Source organism: Aphelocoma coerulescens, chromosome 18 (assembly GCF_041296385.1).
Source record: "Aphelocoma coerulescens isolate FSJ_1873_10779 chromosome 18, UR_Acoe_1.0, whole genome shotgun sequence".
NCBI classification, from domain to species: domain Eukaryota; kingdom Metazoa; phylum Chordata; class Aves; order Passeriformes; family Corvidae; genus Aphelocoma; species Aphelocoma coerulescens.
The window spans coordinates 9,274,417-9,295,301 of NC_091031.1; the positions used below are offsets into that span (position 1 = coordinate 9,274,417).

Here is a 20,885-nt window from a genome sequence, read left to right on the forward strand (position 1 = left end):
GCAGTTGTTTTAGAGATCCAAGTGCTCACTGCTGTGCTTGCTCCTGCCCAAGCCTTGACCATCACTGCCCTGCTTGGGGACACTCGGGGCCTCAAGTGGCATGGGGTGAAATGGAAATGCAGTGACTTTGGTGATGACAGCAGAGGTACACTGCCATCCCACTCGATGAGGCAGCAGAATGGAGCCCTCTGCACTCCTACAGTATTAAATTGTTCTGAGAATGTACAAGTTTGATGTCCAGCAAGTAATTCCAAATGACGTGGCTTCGTGGGACTGCTCAAGTTCTCCTGAGGAAGCCAGAAACGCTCCCCTGCACAGCTCCTTCATCCCAATAGCACGCTGTTTTCCTACTCAGGCTTTTCCCCCACTGTTCAAATTAAAGTTTGTTTAGAAGCTGATGCCTGCTTAAAGTCTGCACAACAACAACATAAACTACTCCAACTCTTACCCCACCTCCATGGCAGAAATGGGCACCAGGCATGTAGCTGGGTTTCTCTTCTAAAAGGGATCCCAAAGATCCAGGAGTTCCTTTGTTTGCACACTCTTAAGCAGCATGCATGGGGGATCTGGACAAAACTAGACTGGCTTTATGGGGCTGGGTTTACCCACTAATCCCTTTCATGTTCAGCTGCAGCTCACATCTAATCCTCAGAGTGCAGCCCAGAGTCTTTCATAACAATTTCATCCCCCTCTGTGCCCATGGCTGCACATCAGTGAAGGGCAAAGTTACACACATGTAAAGAGCAGATCCATTTGTATGCACAGCTCATTCCCACCTCGGTGTCCTGCTTTTCTGGATGAAAGCCTAAATGAAGGCAGCATTGCTCCTGTCCTACCAGTGTTGCCATGAACAGTGCTGCCCCTCAAGGATTCCATACAAAATCCCTAGGTCATGATTTTTTTTTCCTTTTAAACCATATTTCAACTTCATTAAATACATTATAATTGGTCCCTCACTGGCTCACCCAAAGCTTTGCCTTAAACTGACTTTCAAGCTGTTTTGTTTGATCTCTGACTAGAAGTAATTCAGAGCTAGGCAAGGTTCAGTGTGTTGTTTAAGCCAGTTAAATTGATTTTTTTTTTTTTTTTTGCTACACTGAATGTCTTCTAAGTTCTTTCTTTAATAAATATGTCTTCATATATATGGTATCACCTGCTTCCATATGCATCCACTGGGGTCTCTGGGTAACTGAACAAGGCTATAGTCAGTTTTCAAAGATGCTTTTTCCTCAGCTGGGAAGATTTCCTTTTAAACTTACTTCCTTTGCAAAAGTTTTGAAGCAAAAGCACACTCCTTCCATGGTACATTGTTTTTATCAGTATAAATGTTCAAAAAGAGGGTAGAGAATGTTAATTCCCATCCCATCTGACAAAACCTTCAAGGGATATATGGCAATATCCTCATCCAGATGATGGTCACTGGCAGTGACCAAGGCCAGGGCACTCCTAATGACCTCTTACAGGAAGCAAGATCTTAATTGTATTAGAGGTAACCACTTACTCTCCTGACATTTTGAGAATCCATTTTTTGCACTGATCCATAGGAACCATTATCTAAGAAGATATGCCAGTACCAGTCACAAGACCCACTGCTGTAAATTTTATGTGATCCCAATTTAGATGAAGCAACACTGTTATTTTAAGGAATAATATTTAACAAGCAGCAAAAGCAATGGCCATTTCACTGTGCAGCGGTTATGTAGCATTTAATTACTCAAACAAAAAACCACTGGAGGAATAAATGTATTAAATACAAGCCTTTGCTTTTCCCTGCTTTTGCTTTCCCAGGTTTAACTCAGAACTGCCCCTTAGCAGTGAATTCTTCTTAGATTTACTCAGAGCTATGTCACAGCAAAACTCACTATTCCCAAAAGGCTTGCTCTTGGGAAGTGTAATCCCTGTTGAATCTTCAGCTGCACTTCCATAAACAAGCTGCCTTCAGTTTGCTCCCAACCTCTGTCCTGAGAGGCAATACAGATTGGAGGGAAATACAAAGGGAACAATTTTCAGTGACATCTACACCCTTGACATGTAAACTCAACAAAACCTTGCTCTGTCATTTGTTTCCTTGTCTCTAAAATGAAAGTAGTACTGACCTATTCTAACAAGGTTTGTGTGAACATTAATTAGTAAGCATCATTAAAACACTCTGCAGTTAACACATGCTCTGATTTACAAGTATTATTTAAAAAAATTACGTTCTGTTGTTCTTACTCTGGCAAGAGGAAAATTAGTAGGGCACACCAGTTTAAATTATGACAAGATGTGGGGAATATATGATTATGAGAACCATAAAAAAATTAACAGACCACAATGCTCATAAGAAAAAATACTCCATGATTATTATATCTCTAATATTATACATTCATTGCCTAACAGGTTGGAAGAGCCCTTGGGAAGTTGGCTGGTCCAATTCCCTTTCTTAAATCAAGGCCAACTCCTAAATTACACCCAGCTCCTGAGGTCCTTTCCAAGCCCAGTTACTCTGATGACACATGGAACAGCCCATCCACATCAGCATCAATTCTGGCCACTGCTTCTCTCTGCAGCTTGCCTGTTTTGCCACTGGACTCTAAGCCCCTTCATGCTCCCAGCCTTCACATGGAATTTCCCCTTCTGCTTTCTTGGCAGCACCCTTCTGGCTCTCCTAGTTTAATTCACTGCCATATTTCCTTGTAAACTCCTTGGGTCATGAGAACTTCAAGGAGAAAAAGCAAATGATGTGTTGGATTGTCTCGACCATCACTCCATTGATAAGGGAATGGTAACTGTGCCCTCACTCTCCTCCCTGGGGACACCAGGGAAGGGCAGGGGCCACCCCTACCTGGGGCCAGTGCCAGGGAAGGGATGCAAAGCAGGGCTGGGGGAATGGAAAGGGCCTCACCACCATCCACTGTCCATGGCAACTGGTTGGGAGCACTGGGAAGACTGAGCTGCTGCTCAGAAGGAAATGAACTGACTCATCTTTCTGGTTAAAGGGAAGCAGAACAGTTTATTTGGCACCACAGATCTAGTCAACATCTTTCATCTTATGCACTGACAGCTTCCACTGGCTGCCTAGCATTTATCAGCTCTAGAAGTTACTCAGGAAAGAAGGAAAAACTGCATCTCATCTGCTGAATGACACCCAGACAGAAGCAGTGCCAGGGAAAATGCACAACAGTTGTGTTCTCATCCTCATCATCTGTTTAGGATTAATCACCAATTCATTCTCATGTAGAGTGTCCAAAAAACCCCATCATATCATCAGGCAGATAAACTGACAATAATGTTTTCTGCAAGCATGCAACAAAACTTATTTAAGAGATACACTTATTCAATTACTTATATAAAAAAAAAAAGTTGAATGGGCAGAATTTAAGCAAGTCCTTTAAGCAAACCCCACAAAAGGAATGTGGACTGACAATGTCTGCAAGTGCCCTACTCTGGGGTGAAGAGAGCACACCAGAAGAGAGGGCACAAGCTTCTCTGAACAATTTTGCTACATTTATGTCAAGCACAGAAGAATAAAAATCCCTATGGCCTAAAAATGAAACCCCAAACAAAAAACTACCTGCAATAGTTACAAACTTGTCCCAAATTTAGTTACTAGACAGAGATTACTTGCTGTTATAAATAAAATCACTGATTCACATAGTGAAGTCTCCCACAGCCAGCTTGTAATTTGAAGTATTAACAAGACTCTCAAAAAAAGTAGCTGCTTCTACTTTAAATTCAGATGGGCCTGGAAAACATCCAAATTACAGTTTTTAAAGAAAATTAATGAACTTACTTATTTCCTGAACATTTTTAGACATCAACAGAATCCCTGTCTGCTTCTCTCCTACCAGCAGAGCTGGTTGCTCAAAATCACAGCAGTTTCCACTCTGTCTGAAGGTGTGACAACCCTGGGGAGTATTTAGAAGTGAAAACTGAGTAATTGCTCTCTCCAAATCAATGATGAGTCTCCCTAAGGCCTTTTGGCTCCATCTCTTCTCCCTAGAGCCAAGAGGACAGGGATATCACCCTGGCTCTGCCTCCCAGTTCTCCCCTCCAGTGCTCAACCTCACCCAACCAGTGCTGCCAGGTCTGCTCTGTTCTCCCTGTCAGAGCAGCTGCACAAGGGCTCAGAACTGGCCTCCTACAAAAAGTTCTCTCTAAGAACAAAGTGTTGCAACTTCTGTCACATTAAACAACCTCAGGATCACCTATTTGACTTTTCCTGACCTTGCCAAAGATGTCCAGTAGAGCTGAGGTCCAATCACATGGATGCCCAAGTTCTGGGTTTTGGGCTTCTGATAGAGAAGGAATTCATCCTTACTTTTAGTAAATCACTGAAGCATAAGCACAAGGGTAACCTCTGCTGCTCAATGATTCCAAAAATGGCCCTTAAAGAGGCTCCATCAGAGCATCTGTGGCATGTGACATTCACACATGGCCTAGGAACCAAGAAATGAACTCTCACTACTGAACCACGGTCTGACACAGCTGAACCTGGTATTTTGTTTTACTTCATCTGTTACATTACCTGCATTTCATGGAGTAACTCTTTGAAGCTGATTCTCCACTGCTTTCTGCCTTCAGCTTTGCTGCATATTTTCTTGACCAGTATCAACTCAAATTCAGGAAATATTGGCCTGCACATGGATTACATAAAGGCACAAATGGGACATGCTAAGTGTGGTCATTTATAAGCAAGTCTTCCATGGCAGGGGAAAATCCTTAGAGGACAATTCTCAATGCTGACAGTGCTTCACAATGCTCTGTGGAACACTAACACAGGACAACTCTTCCCCCAGAATTCCTCAATCCTTTCAGTGCTCCAGGCAGTGTGAGGTGACCACTGCTACCCTCAGTAACAGCTGCCTCAACAAGGCAGTGAATTTATCAGAAGTCACTCACAGAAATACCATGTTAGGTGCAGGTCTGACCTGCACTCCCAGGTACCTACTGCTTTATGGGCCCAGTTAAAATAGTGTTTCATTTAATGCCATTGTCAACCTGCCATCAAACACCATTAGAATACAAAACCTGCCTGGGAGACAAGTTACTTTTCCACAGATAACAAAACAAAAAGCAAGTTCTATAGAGAAATAAGGAGCTATTTTCTATGTCTTTTTGACATGACTGCAGCAGGTCCTCCTTTTCCTACCACTTCTCTTTGCAATCACCTCACCAGTCCCTGGCACAATTTGTGATGAGTATTGCAAATCAGTAAGAATTCCTGTCCTTTGCATGGCTGGTGCTCACTGCAGCTGCTCATGCTGGCTCCATTTGCTCCTCAGCAGAACTGACAGCTACTTCTGTGGATTTTTAAAAAAATATTCTCAGCTTTCAGCTGATACTGATTCAACTTCAAGATGTGCTCCAATTTTTTACTGATTGGAGCAAAACTAAAGCTAGGATTGGCAGAAGATTATAATGATCTAGACTGAATCTGGATGATGTGGATTGAATACAGAAAAAGATGAGACTATCTATATGGGGGGGAACTTCCCAAATATCTTATACCTTCAAATCAAATATTTTACACTTCCAGAAACATGCACTTCTGACAGCTGTGAGAATATGTTAAGTCTGGTATTAAAGGAGGAGTCACATTTCAGACTCCAGTGTACAGAATTCATTTTGCACCCCAGATTATTTTCTTCCAGGAACACACAGAAGTGACTGCGACCTTTCCTTCTGCCTTTGTATAAGAAATGACTTGTATGAAGAACAAATTCCCTTGTAAGTTGAAAGTAAGTGCAGCAAAGCTGACCTTCAAACCAAGAAATGCACATGCAAATAATGAACACAGAACCAGTACTGAGATTTCATTCCAACAGCAGAGTTTCATCTACACTTCATGATCAAGTGAAGTCTGACCTGTCTCATATTGCCAGACCCCAAATTCACACAAGACTCTGCAAAATGATGAAATTTTAAATATGAAATTTTAAAATATGAAACTTCAAACACTGACAAGTTTACCAGCAGCAGAAAATATACCAATTTTGTGACTGAAAAAGGAAAGCCTTGATGTCTGCTATTTATTCTTAATCCTCCTGTATGTCTTGCAGATTACTAAAACATGTCTCAGACCAGCAAAAAGAGTTAATGTTGAAAGGGCTTCATTTTGAAGGACCTCATTCAAAATGTTGCTCTGTTTCTTATAGTCTCTCAAAAACAGAACAAACCCTGGTGCGAGGGGTGGAAAAAAAATCCCAGTATGACAATTCTGGAAACAGAATTTCCGTATATATTTAAAAGGCACAGATGTGACTTCAGATCTGTTTCTTTTTCACCAAAAAATGTTTTCTTTTCAAAGTCGTATTTCCCTTGGCACTAGGAATTCTCTTCCTCGTGGTACAGTGAGTTTCTTGTGGCAGACAGAGGTCCTGACTGAAGTCAAAAGACACATATTCACTTCTGAAGCCCATCAGGGCACAAGAAAAATGTGTTCCTTCGTGCCATGTTTGGTTATGAATTAGCCAAAGGTCTGTACACTTGAACTGGTGCTGACTTGCTCATTTCTGTTAAAAAGAAAATAATCTCAAGAGCCTCGAGGTTAATAAATTATAATTCCTTCTTAAAGCTAATGTTTGCCAACAACCAAACTGGGGGATGTTAAAGATCATCCTACAAATTAGAGAGTCTTTCAGTCAAATATGTGAGAGTCAGGACTTACAGACGTCTTAGGTAATCTGCAAGTGATCTACACTGAGGGAAGTGATAAGCAATTTAATTTATGCTCACTCCTAGCAGAACAGTTCTCCCTGTCCCCAGCTGCCTGGCTGACACTGATCCTCATCAGTAAAGTGCTGCAAATGCATATGCAGCAGCAGTGGGACTTGCCCAGGCAGCACTTTCAAACACAGGACATCCCACAATGTTTTATTTTTAATTGCTTTTTCTTGTATTTCCAATTACTCCTTTTCTGCTCTGCTGCATCACTAACAATGCCTTTCTGCTCCCCACTGACACTTGAACAAATTGCTGCTCACAGAAAAAGAAACCTGCTCATTTTGGCACACAGTATCAGGTCCCCAAAATGCAGGCTAAGTATGAGACAACAAGAAGTGCCAGGTTTCAGGACTGCAGTGGCATAAGCAATACAGAAAAGTAAATTAGCTGTCAAGCACGAAAACTGAACCAGTGATTATGACAGTCATCCTATAAAAGCCTGGAGCTCCTAAATGAGAAGCATGAAAGATCATCAACATGTGGTTTTAAAGGTTGAGCTGGAGTGACAAGAGAAGCACAAAGGATCAAAACAAGCGTAAAACAAAACAAACAAAAGCCAAAAAGACAGGAGAGAAAAAACACTGCAGAGGAACATTATGAACATGAAAAATACATCAACTTGTACCAGTGACAGAAAACAGCCTGGGGTCATTCTTTCACAAAACACATTTTATCAGCAAGAGGAAAAACAAGTGCAAATGCCTTCACACTGTGCTTCACCTCTGAAGTTTTTCCCCTTTGCTCACAGGACATCAGTGGTACTTGTGCACCAGAGGTTGTGACACAATCACAGGACCCCTGACAACTGTGGTAACACAGAGTTGTGTTGGAAAAGTGTAACTGGCATTAAGATTAATTTTCTCTTGTGTCCATGAAGCACATTTGTGCTATTCCCTACGAGCTGTGCATTGTTTTGTTTCAGGTGTGTCCTGTGGCACATGTTGCCCATACAACCCCCTGGCAAAGAGAACAGCCAAAAAAAAAAGTTCTGTGTTTCATGAGCTTCCCCTTTTTCCTCCAAAACGACAAAGAATAAAGACCCTGCAGCAGAAAACCTGAAAATTAACACATGGGGCTGAATGGAAGCAATTGCAGAGTTACAGACTTTTGGAAATTAAGTCAGGGGCACGTTGCACACTGCAGCCAGGCTGAGTGCCCCTGCACTGAGGAGACAGCTCTCCTCACATACCTAGAATTCAGCTGTGATTTCTACAGCTATAAAAACCTGGTAATCTTAGAATTGCATCTGGAAATGAAACAGTTTAATCTGTTCCCTTCCAAAATACTGGCAGCAGCATTTTGCAAAAGATGATGCTTTCAGTTTAGAGTTTATTTCCAGTCAGAAAAAACAAAATAATCAAACACACAATTCTTGAATAGCAAACCCAGAATGCAGGTAATCTCAGAGTTTATCTAAAGCAGCCTCACTGCAGGTGAGTGGATCACTATGATCCATAAGTCAAAAAACTCCCATCCCAATTTGCAGGCAGCAGTGGTCTGAAATCAGTTCTGCTTGGGGTAATGCCTGGCAGCAGACAATTACTGAGGCTCTTTAAATGAGTAAATTTCCATCTTTTCTGTCTTGAAAAAAAAAAAAAAAGACAGAACACAACAGGAATATAAAGTTGTCCTTTTATTTTTTTCTCCCTGCAGCAGTGTGGCTGATCTTGCATTATAAAAGCTAACACTGCTGGAAGCTCAGCACTCACCTGCCAGACAGATGAGCCGAGGCTGAGCTCCTCTCTAGGCAGCCCCAGAGTCATTCTAGTCTCAAATTATCCACATATTAGAAAATTCTCCAACCAGCCTTAAAGGTTTTTTTTTTATTTATTTATAACTGACAGCCATCAGAAGGTTCATCCCTGTCAGGCCTCCTGGAAGCAGGGATGGACTCACACCCAAGTAATCATCATTCATCATGTTCCAGCAGGTCAGCAGAGCTGTGGCAATCAATCACCTTCACACCCAGCCCTCAGCCATTACAGGGTACTAAGTCCCACCTTGAGCAGCAAAGGAATTTCAGGTCAGTCTAAAATAAATTGCTTTAATTTGGATTTGCTGCAGTCACAGCTAGCTCTGCTCTTGCTGCACAGTGACCTGCTAAACTGTCAGAACTAGTCACCTCTTCTAAGTCCTACAGCTTTCAAGGAAGTCAATTCTTGTGGCTTAACACCAGCTATTGCAGACTGTGGCTAAATTTTAACCTGTTCTAATCCTTACTTTTTATGTCATCAATCTGAACACAAGAGTGCTACATTACCCCACGTTATTTGTGCTGACACAAAACACAGTCCCACACCACCTGCCAGCCCAGCCAGTCAAAAAATGGCACAGCCTGCCCAGCTGCCTGCAGCCAGCCTGGGCTCATACCTGCTCGGGGCTCCACTGTCTTGTTGGAATCTGCATCCATGAACACGAACCGGCCACCCCCGAAGTCTTGGGAGTAGTCAGAGAGATAGAGCAGAGAAGTGTAGTCAAAAGAGCCATAAGTCACCTGTGGGGAAAGCCAAAATTACCAGAAATTACCAAATTCTTTATCTTATCTCTGCAGGATTGAGCAGATAGATCTGGTGGGTTTTTCTAATTTTCAGTTTTTCATGTGTTTAATAAAGGGGTCTTTGAAAACCAAGAACGCTATTTTCTGGAAATTATATATGTTTATTTGTCTATTCTCTTGTGTTTACACAGACTCTGCAAGACTAGCATGTTATGTTTATTATTTCTATGTTACAGTTTCCATAATTAGAGAGGTGCTCCTATACACTTCTATCACCCAAGAGCAAAAAACAACGTAGTGTCCGAAGTGCTTGCATCAAAAAGACACCATTTATACCATTCCAAGATAAAATTTCACCAGGTGGTTAATAAGCCAAAGAATAGCCCTTGCTTAATGATTTCCACTCATTATCTAATCTTGGTTATAAGGTTTCTGGATACCTGACTTGTATTCTTTCATGAGCTACCACACAGGAGATTCATGGTAACAGTAAATCAGAACTTCCAAGTAAACACACGTTTGTTGGAGGAGCTCCTGCTCTCCTCCATACAGGTTTTGTTTAAAACTCTTCAAACTGGACTTTGGAAGTCTCTGCTTCTTCTCAGCCTATAGACCAAACACCCCACTTTTAAGTATAACAAGGTGATTTTTCCTTCCTTTTAAAGCATTATTTTTGGCCGACATGTATGCTGAAGTTGGAGAAAATAAATACTATATACTAATGCTCAGAGTGAAGCTATCTAAATATTTAACACTGAATTTAGCTGATTCTGGAAATATTTCCTTTCATATCTACGTGTCACCAGCAATTAAAAAAATACTTGAAATCAATGTCTGTATTCTCCAATTTCTTTGTGTATCACAACTCAAAAGTTCAGCATTACACTGTCAAACAGTGAAATGTGCAGCACAGCACTACTGCATAAATACACAGCATTTGCAGTGTGTTTTGACTGACCTGCTGACTGTTAGAGGTAGGTGCTACTTCCAAACTTAGAAGTTTTCTAAATATTTTCAGTTTCAAGTTATACTCATTAGTGCCAGTTAAATTTTGGCTCAAGAGCAGTTGTACACATTTTCCTGTAAGGGCAGTGACTAAAGAGAACATAACAGCAGATGGAATAGGCAGACATTTTCATTCATACTCATGTTATTATTTTGACCATAAGGACTTAAAGGAAAAAGCCAGATCTGGTGATATGCTGCCCTACACGGTCTGAATCACAAAAATGAGAGAAATATTACAGTGATCCCCTTCTCCCTGTATTTTCCAAAACCTTGGTAGCAATACAAGGCAATAAATGGGAATTAATGAACAAGTGCTAGTGCAACACCTCAAACCACCCATTCTACAGCCCTTGTCATGCAAATCAGCTTTGCAAAGGTATTTTCCACTTCACTGATTTGGTGATAACAACTTCCAGTCGATTTAAGGAAGTCTCCAGCCAGTGAAGGCATGAGCACAGTGAAGAAGTTCATTCACCTCATACTTGCAAGTTTAATGCATTAGAATTGCCTTAAAAATTAGAATTTTATCAACTCTTCAGTGGAGCAGCAATCTTTGCTCCCTCAGGCCACTCTCCCTCCACTCCAAGGTGGCCTTACCAATTCTAAACTTCTAAGAGCTGACTACAAACCATTTTAGCCTAACCAAACACACTTGATTTCTACAGATGACTAATCTGGGGAATTAAATGTGCGAGGGAAAATGGCTTTTCTGTTCCTGTCCTTATTCATTACTCACTCTCAGAAGCAGCCAGGCCTGAGAAATGCAACACTTTGGAAAGGAGGCACTAAATTATACTCAATTGTTTAAAATGCTAGAAGTTCCCCCATGTATATCAAATATATTTGTTACCCTGGTAATGATTTCCAGTACCAGACATGAATAATTGAACCAAAAGTTCAAACTAAGTGAGAAAAGCTGTCATTAAAAGCAGGTGATAAGCCATGCAGCCACACAGCTGCAAATCAAATTTCTACAGCTCCTTGTAAACAACTCAAGAGAAAAAATGCAGCTATTTCCATTCAGCCTGCTATGTCATATGGTTAGTGTGCTCTTTTTGAACACTCTTTATCCAAAAAGTCAAACACAGATAATATTTAATGGTAGATGCTCATAATGATGTTTATATGACACTTCTTTAAAGGCTATTATTATAAATAGAACTAATTGCCAGAATTAGCCAGTCCCATTTTGCAGTGGGTTTGAGGGACACATTTCTATGCAACTAAACACTTGTAGGACCATGCAAGACGTCTGCAGACACTGAGGATATTTAGGACAGCATCCTCTGCTTTCCAGTGCAGAAGAAAATTCACTTTCCAATCAGCATTGGTGTAGCACACAGAAAAAGTGTCAAAACTGCTCTTTTCCTGTAAGCCTTCACCTAATTCTGTGTAGATAACCACCAGAACAGCCTTGACAGCTACTCCCAGTGTTCTGGTTATTGGCAGTATCTATTTAGCAGACAAGGCAGGAGCAAAGAGCACATCTCTGAATTACAAGGTGAGCTGAGGTGATGGGTTTGAGCAGACACGAGAATCAACCTCCTCAATTTTCAGAGCTATTGCTGTCCCAGGGCAGAAATAGGATCTTTTGATGTGTTTTATTAAATGTAGGGGAAGAAAAGAAGAGTCTGCTAGAAGAGACAGCAGCTGCTCTCAGTGACAGAGTCAGCAGCCAGAGAAGGCTGCAGGTACAGGGAAGGGCTGGGGAGATGGAGAACACATTGCAGGTAAGGAGACTTCAAGGTTTGGCTTGTTCAGCTCAGAGGACAAAGGCCAAAAAGGGATATGATTCCCACCTATAAATACATGGGGGTGGAAGGAGGGACAAAAATAGCTATCAACTCATCAGGGACATGTTTAGGCTGAAGAAAAAAAAAAAAGCCCCAAGCAATTTTGGGAAAGTGTGCACTGAAGTGCTGAAATAGCTCTGATAGAAGAAATTCAAGGAAAACAAACCCCAAGCCATCTTATGGCAGAGCCTGACAATTCTGTGAAGGGTGACAGGATCCTTGCCTAGGCAGGGGACTGCACAAATCTGCAAGCCCCACACTGCTTCTACCAGAGAATGTTGTACTGCTGACAGCGTGAAGTGGGCAACAGCAAGTCCCTTATAAATCAGGTATTTGACATTTGGAAGCCTCAGTTCTGAACAAATTCCATCCAAGATGAAACTCCACATCTTAAACCAACACTCTCTTTATTTGATTTAGATGCTTATAAATTCAACAAAGATTAAATGAGTCATTCAGGGGATTTCAGGGTTTCCATTCCTATGTAACTACAAACCAAATAAATTTTAGGGGAAAAAAAAAACAAAGCCTCAGATAGACACAATAAATCTGTACTACTCCATTAGGCAGTTAAAAACCTTCAGGGAGATTCAGATTGAGAAATACAATTGCAGGAGACTCAGCAATATCAGGAAAAAGGCAAGAGGGGTTTTCATGTGTTCCAAGAAGCCACAGGAAGCCAAGAAGTCTTTTTAACAACAATGTCACTCTGGAGCAGAAAATACAGTGAACTCCTTTTTCTCAGGCTTCATTTTACCTTTCTTTTGGAAAGAGGCAAGAAAAAAGTCCTGATGTCTTCTAGGAGTAACCTTCACTGTTAAATTATGCAGAAATACCTAAAGTGACTTGTTCTGTTCCAAGGGGAAAGCATAAATAATGATCCAACACAAAAGCATCCAACAAACTGGCAAGTTTTATTGATCTTTCTTCAACTTCCCAGTATTCACACTTGCTTTGGAGGCCACATAAGAACACTAATGCTCTTTCCTGGGAAGCACTTCCTACCTCAGATCAATAGAAATGTATTTTTTTTCCTTTCTTTCAACTGCAGTCTGGAAGTGGCAAAGTTTGCTGGAGGAAGTGAAATACAAACCAGGCTGACTGCACTGAAGGCAACCTGTAAAGCTGCACATCTTCATCCTATTTAGTCTCTGCTCAAACTATTTATGATTATGAACAAGGTGGTTGGTAACTGCCCCAACGGGGTTAATTCTCTTCACAGAGACCCAGAATTATTTAGGTCGTGTAAAAGACCTCCAAGATCACTGAGTCCAACCACTGTCATAAATCAGACAACCCAATTATTCAGTATAGACACTACTAAGGTCTAGATTATGCATTCCAAGCCCAAGAGAGCACTTTTTCTGCCTCTTTTGTTTTTTGAAGCTGGAGATGGGTTAGAAAAAGCCAAGGCAAATCAATTGATGTATCTGCTCCCTGAACAGACAGCCTGCAAGATAAATAAAACATGGACAAAAGAGAAGGATAAAAACAGGAAAACATTCAGCCTGCTGTCCATCATATTCAGGCACTCTCAGGATGACAGGACAGAAAAGCAGCTTCCACAAATTCTCTTCATGGAAACCTATTTGCATGTAAATGACAAAATAACTTCTACATTCCAGGAGATATTTAGGTGGAAACATTTAATTGTGAGGTTATCCAACCACCATATTCATTTCCCAATGCAAAACACACCCAGAAAAGAATAAAGAGAATACTGGCGAGCAGCACTCGTGCAGACACAAATCTCATTACAGCAGTAAATCAGAGCCTGAAATTCTAAAATATCTTTTTTTGGGGCTAAAATAAAAGATTGGAGAAAATAGGCATCAGCTGTTGAAATATCCTGCTTTTCCCACCCTTGTGGCAGTCAAATCTGATTCTCTGAAACTGCAGAAAAACTAGGAACTGCAGAAAAACTAAGGAACTGATGAATTTACTGCACTTCACCCAGCCAGAATCACCAGTTTACTTTCTCCCAAGGGTCTCTTGGAAGTGAGCATCACGTGATGGAATTCCTGTGAATCCCACCAGCACAATCTGCTCCCTACAGCCATTTCCTACCAACACAGATCAGAACGATGTGGACCTCAAAACCACCCCCGATCCAGAGCCACTCCTATTCACTGGTTACACCACAGCTTTTCAAACCAGAAGCATCCAAAACCTGGCAGATTCGACCCTGCAGGACTTTCTGCTGTCAAACATAAGCTGTGTCATCACTACCACCACATTTTCCAGAGTTAAGCTGCTTCTGCCCCCATGACAAGGACACAGGAATTCACACCGATGCTGTGACCAATGACAGACATTGTACTTCCCTCAGACTGGCTTTTTCCAGGAAATACTTTAAGGCAAGGAATACTGTCATAGACTTCAAGGTACACTGCCCACTTACAGACTCGAGCCCTGAGGAATAACTTGGATTTTATTTGGTTTCATCTTGGTAATCCATGACTCCAGAGTGACTCATTTATAAATGCTGAAGGCATGAAATGTGGGTATTGTAGTGTGGAGGGTTTTTTGGCTTGTTTGGGGTGTTTTTGTGTTGTGGGCTTTTTTTTTCTTTGATTCTTCCATTGTTTGCATTCTTCTGTTCTGCACAAAACATCTGAACTCAGTGAAATTCAGAAATAAACTCAATACCAGATCATTTAAGTCCATTGAGAATTGCAAAGCACTAAGCTATAAGCCTTCAGAGAAGACTTGTGCAGTTGAAAGGATGTCACAATACTTCCATTCTAGAAGGACCAGAACACCAAGTTATTGAAAGAGGGTACCAGGTACCACATCCCCATTGGAACACACACAATAAAAAAGCCTCAATTCACATATAGCTCAAATAGAAATATTAAGCCTTTATTAAGAGGCTCAGAACAATGACAACAGTGACCACCTGACCACTGTGAAACAGCTCCTGCTAGACCTGGCTAAAAGAGCAATTCAGGTCATTTTAATCAATGCTTCTGACAAAAGAGATTTCTGAGTAGTCATTCTCACAATTTATTAATTCTAGCAAAACTAAATTAGAGAAAATAACATTAAATGGGGTGTAAGAGCCTCTGTTTCTAAAACTCACTTATCTCCCATTAGGTTCATCCCTGAAGCATCAGTTTTCAAACCTGTTTGATGGATTGTTTAATGTCAAATTATTTCAAGGTGATCTAATAATAGTAACAGGAGATGTTTGCATCCCATCTCAGCCTCCTCCTCACCTTGTCAACGTGTGGGTGCCAGTACTCATCGTGTGTTGTCTTGGCTCCTGTGCTGTTCATTCTGGAGAAGAACGTTGGCTTAGTCAGGTACATGGCAGAAGAGCTGATACCAAACACCTGAGCAATCCTTTGCTGGATCCTCTGTCTCACATCCCTGCAAAGAACACACACAGAGCACAGTGCTCAGTCAGTGACACATAAATAAATAAATAAATAAATAGACCCCTTCAGTGGTTTTGTTTGGGGTTTGTTGCTTTGGGTTTTTTTAATTCTCAGAATAGCAAAGAAAAGAAACTACGTCTCCTGTGGCTTAGGTTTTAAAATTTCTGTCTGTTTTCCTGACTAATTCCACTCCTATCCCACTGCTTGTTAACTGCTGAAAACATTCAAATCCTTCACATAGGTATTTTTAATCTAAAGTGGGGAAAAGCAAAGTTGTACCTTCATAAAAGGATTGCCTCTGAAGAACCTTCAACTACTTTTAAACCAACTGGTGAAGTCCCTTGGCACCATGAAATTCAGGCTTCTTGGCCAACATATGTATTGGTATTATTGCCAGATTTTTTTAAATGAATGCAAGATGTCTTTCACAATTACAGTGTACAAACAAGATAATCTGAGAAAACACATTTCTGAAGTTGTGCATGGAATTACATTTGTAGTTTTGTATCTTCCCTTATGTTTCTCCACTCAATAGTACTGAACCTCAGCATAACTTTCAAAGAAGTTTTTCCCACATATTTCTCTAGGGAACTTAAACAGTGACTAAAAAGAAATGACAGAACTAAAACAAGACCTGTGCTGTGTGTTTACAGGCTGTGAAAGTCATCTCTTAAAATCCACAAGTACTAAAAAATCCTAAATATTCATTCTGTTCACACCTAGTCCCTCCCAAGAAACAGAAATAACAGACACAGATTTGATTTTTTTAACCTCACTTTACATTCTTTACACGTGAAATATCAAAAGCATTCAATGAATTTAGAGGGATTTTCAGGGATTTACATGGCTGCATGAAATGAGGTTTCAAGTTGAGAGCTACACCATACTGGTGGAGTTTGCAAAACTGACACCAGGAGAGAACCTACAGGTCCTTCCTCTCCATGCTGATCTTCCTGTCTGCTTTCCAAGGAGCAGGACTGCAGGAAAGGCTCCCTGAAAGCATTAAATGCAATTACTCATTTTGTGAATTGAGAGCAGGGAGCACTTTGAACAAGCCAGCTCAAGAATTCATAGCCACAAACACCAAAGCAGCTGATTCCCTGGCCCTTGCATCAGCCAGCTGGAATAAATCTACTCCCAAGGAGTCAGGCCACAGTCTTGACATAACAAAGTCTCCAGCAGTTGTCCTGCTCTGTAAGGAGACCTCCCTCTTCTTTCAGCCTGATTCATTTCCCAGTTTTAAAAGCTTTCTATTAAGGTTTGCTGTTTGGTGTTTATAAGGCTCTGTTAAAGCCTCACTCCTCTTTTGAGACTGATGCAAAGCCCTCTCAATATGCCAAACACAGCACACAGCTGGTTTGAAAAGTAGAATAAAGTCACTTTTTAGCCTAGAAAAACTTCTGTGCAGCCTGTTTTCTGCTGGCCATGCAATTTCAACATTTATCAATATCATAACTGCAAGTTTTTCATTCCATTCCCTGCCCTGCTGTTCCAAACACAGCCTACTGGCAAAATACTTAAGGACAAACACATTGTACTTCACCTGTAAATCAAGAGACAACATAAGCCAAATTTCAGCTTAGAAGGTGCTATCAAGAAAGGAATGAACGTGCCCAAAACTGGGAGAGCCACGTTATTCCCTCAGCCACTTCTCTATGACCCAGAAGCAGCAGGAGCCTCAGGCTGGAGCCTTCCCTCACTGATCCTGGCCCGCTGGCTCCTCAAAACTGTTTGGACAGCTCTCCTGTATTGTGGCTACAAAGGAAATACTTCTTTATGCTGGAGAATATAAGCATTTGTTTTCATAAGCACAGCAACTCTTGTGTCGTTCAGACTGCTGAGGTGTACCCTGGCTCTGAGCAGATCCACTAACAGAGCTCTGCAGTGGCAATAAATGCCCAGGTACAGCATCCAGCCAAGAGTATCAGTAACAAATTAATCCTCCTGCCACATCTGTCTGCAGCAGTCCTTGTCCATCTGCACTGAGTCACTGGAAAATATCAAAGTGCTCATGCCAGACTCAGGGAAAGACAGACCAGAATGCCCTGAAAGGAGCACATGACCACCAGATTCTGTAAAACAGTTACTGGTTTGGAGTTAGGGTGATGAGGAAGAAAATTTTAAAAAGCCAGTGAAGTAGCTGGAAGTCCAAGGAACACGAAACTTGAGAGAAAGGAAGCTCACTAGCATGCAAAGTAGCAGCAGCAGCACTAAAAGTGCCCCTGAGAAGTTTCTGTGAGACACAAGCTCTGCCAGACCAACAACAAAAAAAAATGCAGTGAGGAGCCACTGCAAAGTGTGATCCAATCACGGTGACAGGAACACTCAAAGCTCAATCCCACACAACTTCCTGATTATGCCACTTGTCAGCACTGTCCCAGGGAGCTGACAAAGCAAAGGTCTCCTGCAGTCAGAGAGCTTTAACAGCAATCACACACAGAACAGACACAGGGAGAAAGCAAATTAACAGCTCTTCCTCTGCTCCTCCTATGTCTCTGCCTTCATAAGCTGTAAGGCTTTGGGAATAAATCTTTGATTGTGCTGTTTTCTGCTCAAGTCACCCCTTACAGCAAGCATCCTGATTAAAGGTCTCCCTTCTGAATAAACATTTCATTTATTATGTGAAACAGGAGGGATTGCTGTAATGTGCTTGGCAGATGGTGGTTAAAATATCAACCCAGAAAACATAATTGATTCTGAAGCAACATAATTTTGACAGAGACAGTTTAGAAATCCTGGCTCAGGATGCCTACTCAGCTGCGTTATTGTTGCAATCAGTAATACTTAGACATGAATTACATTCAGTTGTTTCTCTCAAGAGTGTATTTTTAAAGTGACCTTGGTAGGTAAGGGAAAGTAACAAAGATAAGTGCTCCCCAAAATAGCATAAAACCATTCATTAAGGCCATAAAGTACTACAGTCCATGCTAAAGCACTGTCATTAATAGGAACAGAAGCATTTAATAATATATTTTGTATTAGCTTCATATCCAGCAGGCTGAAACATCTCCTATACTGGCATGAAATCCCAACTGAATATTGATATTCCCTAGCAGCTGTCTCATCTCACAGCATGAATTTATAAAATTATTGAAAAATTGAATGCTGCTGTTCATGTGAAACAGAAATTACACATTTTCTTTATGCAAAGTTCAATAATAATCAAGGAATCATCTAATTTTTGCAATTTTGGGATCAGACGTAAAAACATTTTAAAGAAGTTCATCTATAAAGACAATGACATCTAAAAACAGCTGTTAAACAGAAATAAGCTTAACGTGATTAGCATTTTAGGATTATATTAATTAATTACTATTTTAATAAAACTAATGAACCCATTTGGCTACTTCACATTCCTTCCACCACTAGAGGGAGGTCAGATTCCTTCACACAGGCAAGGAAAAAAAAAAGACCAAAAATAAAAAGAGTTAAAATGTTCAAATCAGGGACATTTCAAATTACCAGAAACCAACTGAAATGCATAAACTAAAGAATTATTGTGTCTAGTCAACAAAGAATGCTTGTTCCTAAACTTTGGCCACACACCTTTGCAGCCACATGGAACTCATTAGGTTTGTTGTGTTTGTTAAGTGTATGAGCAGGGCTGCAGGAAAGCTGAGAGCATCAGATGCCAGAGCTGTTACATTACAGAGCTCTTTCATCCTCAGGCTGCTTCTCCAGCCAGAACATGACTAATCTGAAGTCCTTCCACTTCCTGCTTTACCACGTTTAATGTTTTGCTACACTCTGCCTCAAAAAACCCCAAGCTCCTACTGCAGTAATAGCCCAGAATTGTGGCTATCATCTCACACAACCCCTTGGATAACATGTGAAAGAGGAGATAATGATGAAGGATTTTCCATCCCAGCTCTCATGGTCCAGCAGATCCCCCAGAGCTCAGATCAGCAGCTCTCCTTGCTGGCTGGGAGGGAAATGTGTGGTGCTGCCAGCACCCAGAGTACATTCCCACCATAAAACTGCAGCTCAAAGCAGCTGATGTTGTTTATTGGTCACCAAAAAGTCCTTTTACTTCTTTTCCTCATCCTAATTCTCAGAGATTACTATTTTGAGCTGCAAAATCCAGTGTATGAATGCAAATCCCAAAACCCAAGTGCAAAACCTGCACTCTACAAAAACACTCCAGGACATAAAAGTTCTGGTTTGTGGTTCATTCAGCAGTTATTGAAAATCTTTACCGGTATAAGGCAAAATCCTCTTCTGTGAAGATGTCCTGAACTTTGTCCCCAAAGTACCTGAAAAATTAAACAACAGTCTAAAAGAGGAGTTGCTGAATCAGACTGAGCAACACCAAGAGACCTTCTCACCCCCAACCCTGTTTTACCCACAATGAGAAAGTGAGAACACAACACAAAAAAAATCTTACAAAAAAAGCTTTTGAGCATGATGTCCGCAAGCAATGCTAAAAGATCAAGTGTTAAAAGATTAAAGGATTGAAATGCTGCAACTGGTAATGGAATTCCTCAGGCATTAAAAAAATCCCCTCCCACCTCACGAAATAAGCACATGGATTCAAGTTTTTAAGGGTTCAGGCTATTTGATTTCTTCCACTGCTGACAAACTAAACTATAACTGCGAAAAAATACTTATTTACTGGTGCAAGAACATAAAAATAAAGATAATGGCAGCTTTCAAAGTGCCCAGTTCAACAAAAGATCCATTTTCATGCCAGGAAAGCTCTTTAACAAGTCACATAAAGTGTGGTGAATCCAACCAACTTCCAGAGTTTCTCATCATTAATCCCAGCCCGGGGGCTTGAGACACTGAAGAGGCAGTGGGCAGGGAAGGGAAGGGATGACAGGAGGCAGGAAACCACAGCCCCGTTTTACCTGTACAGATTAACAAAATGCTTCCCCAGGGAAAGAGCTCCAGAGTGCAAATCCAAAATTGATGCCTGGAAAAGGAAACAAAGAAGGAAAAATGAGCATGAAAAGGTTTTATCATTACTCAACTATGACCTTTAATAACTGTCCGAAGTTGGCTCTCACTTTCCACAGCCTCCCAAGTAAAAATAGTAGCTTCCAGCCTTTGGGTTCACAATATAACATTTATTTTACAACTACAAACCTCCCTCAGATCCCTGAAGAGATGCAGAGATTATTGAGGTACTATAAAAAAAAAGCATAGGACTGCTGTTCCTGAGATTCAGACCTGACAGGGAAATGCCAGAGTCTCCCCACCATGGGCTCAGGGTAAAACACTGCTCCAGGATCCCTTCCTGAAGGCATTTCCCTTCCACAAAACGATGAATCATTTTCCAATACTTGTGAAGTGCTCAAGTAGCAGCACTAATGTTTATATTGCCCTGCATTTGTTATTAAAACTTCTCCTTCACATGAGTTCCTGTATACTTCTCATATTTAATACAGACATTAAAAAGTCTGTTTAAAAGAACAATTAGAATTCTAAGGCTTACTCGAGCCAAACTTTCTTTTCCTCAATTTCTAAGCTGCTGTAAAAGAAAACCACACAGTGAAAAGTTTT

At 40.9% G+C, this 20,885-nt stretch overlaps 1 protein-coding gene across 8 annotated transcripts in view; it reads right to left on the minus strand.

Annotated features, from left to right (window-relative positions):
- Nucleotides 1-20,885, minus strand: part of OGFOD3 (2-oxoglutarate and iron dependent oxygenase domain containing 3) — a 50,147-nt gene that overhangs the window by 15,722 nt on the left and 13,540 nt on the right. For 7 of the 8 annotated variants that reach the window (XR_011155837.1, XR_011155835.1, XR_011155836.1 and 4 more), the window contains exons 5-8: nt 20,231-20,295; nt 19,580-19,636; nt 15,222-15,375; nt 9,076-9,199 (exon numbers count right to left, since the gene is read on the minus strand). Coding sequence is in view for 2 of the 8 variants with exons in the window: in XM_069032983.1 (XP_068889084.1) it covers nt 9,076-9,199; nt 15,222-15,375; nt 19,580-19,636; nt 20,231-20,295 (400 nt within the window). In the remaining 6 variants the exon portion in view is untranslated. The remainder of the gene's footprint in view (nt 1-9,075; nt 9,200-15,221; nt 15,376-19,579; nt 19,637-20,230; nt 20,296-20,885) is intronic. The other variant, XM_069032984.1, reaches the window with a different exon arrangement.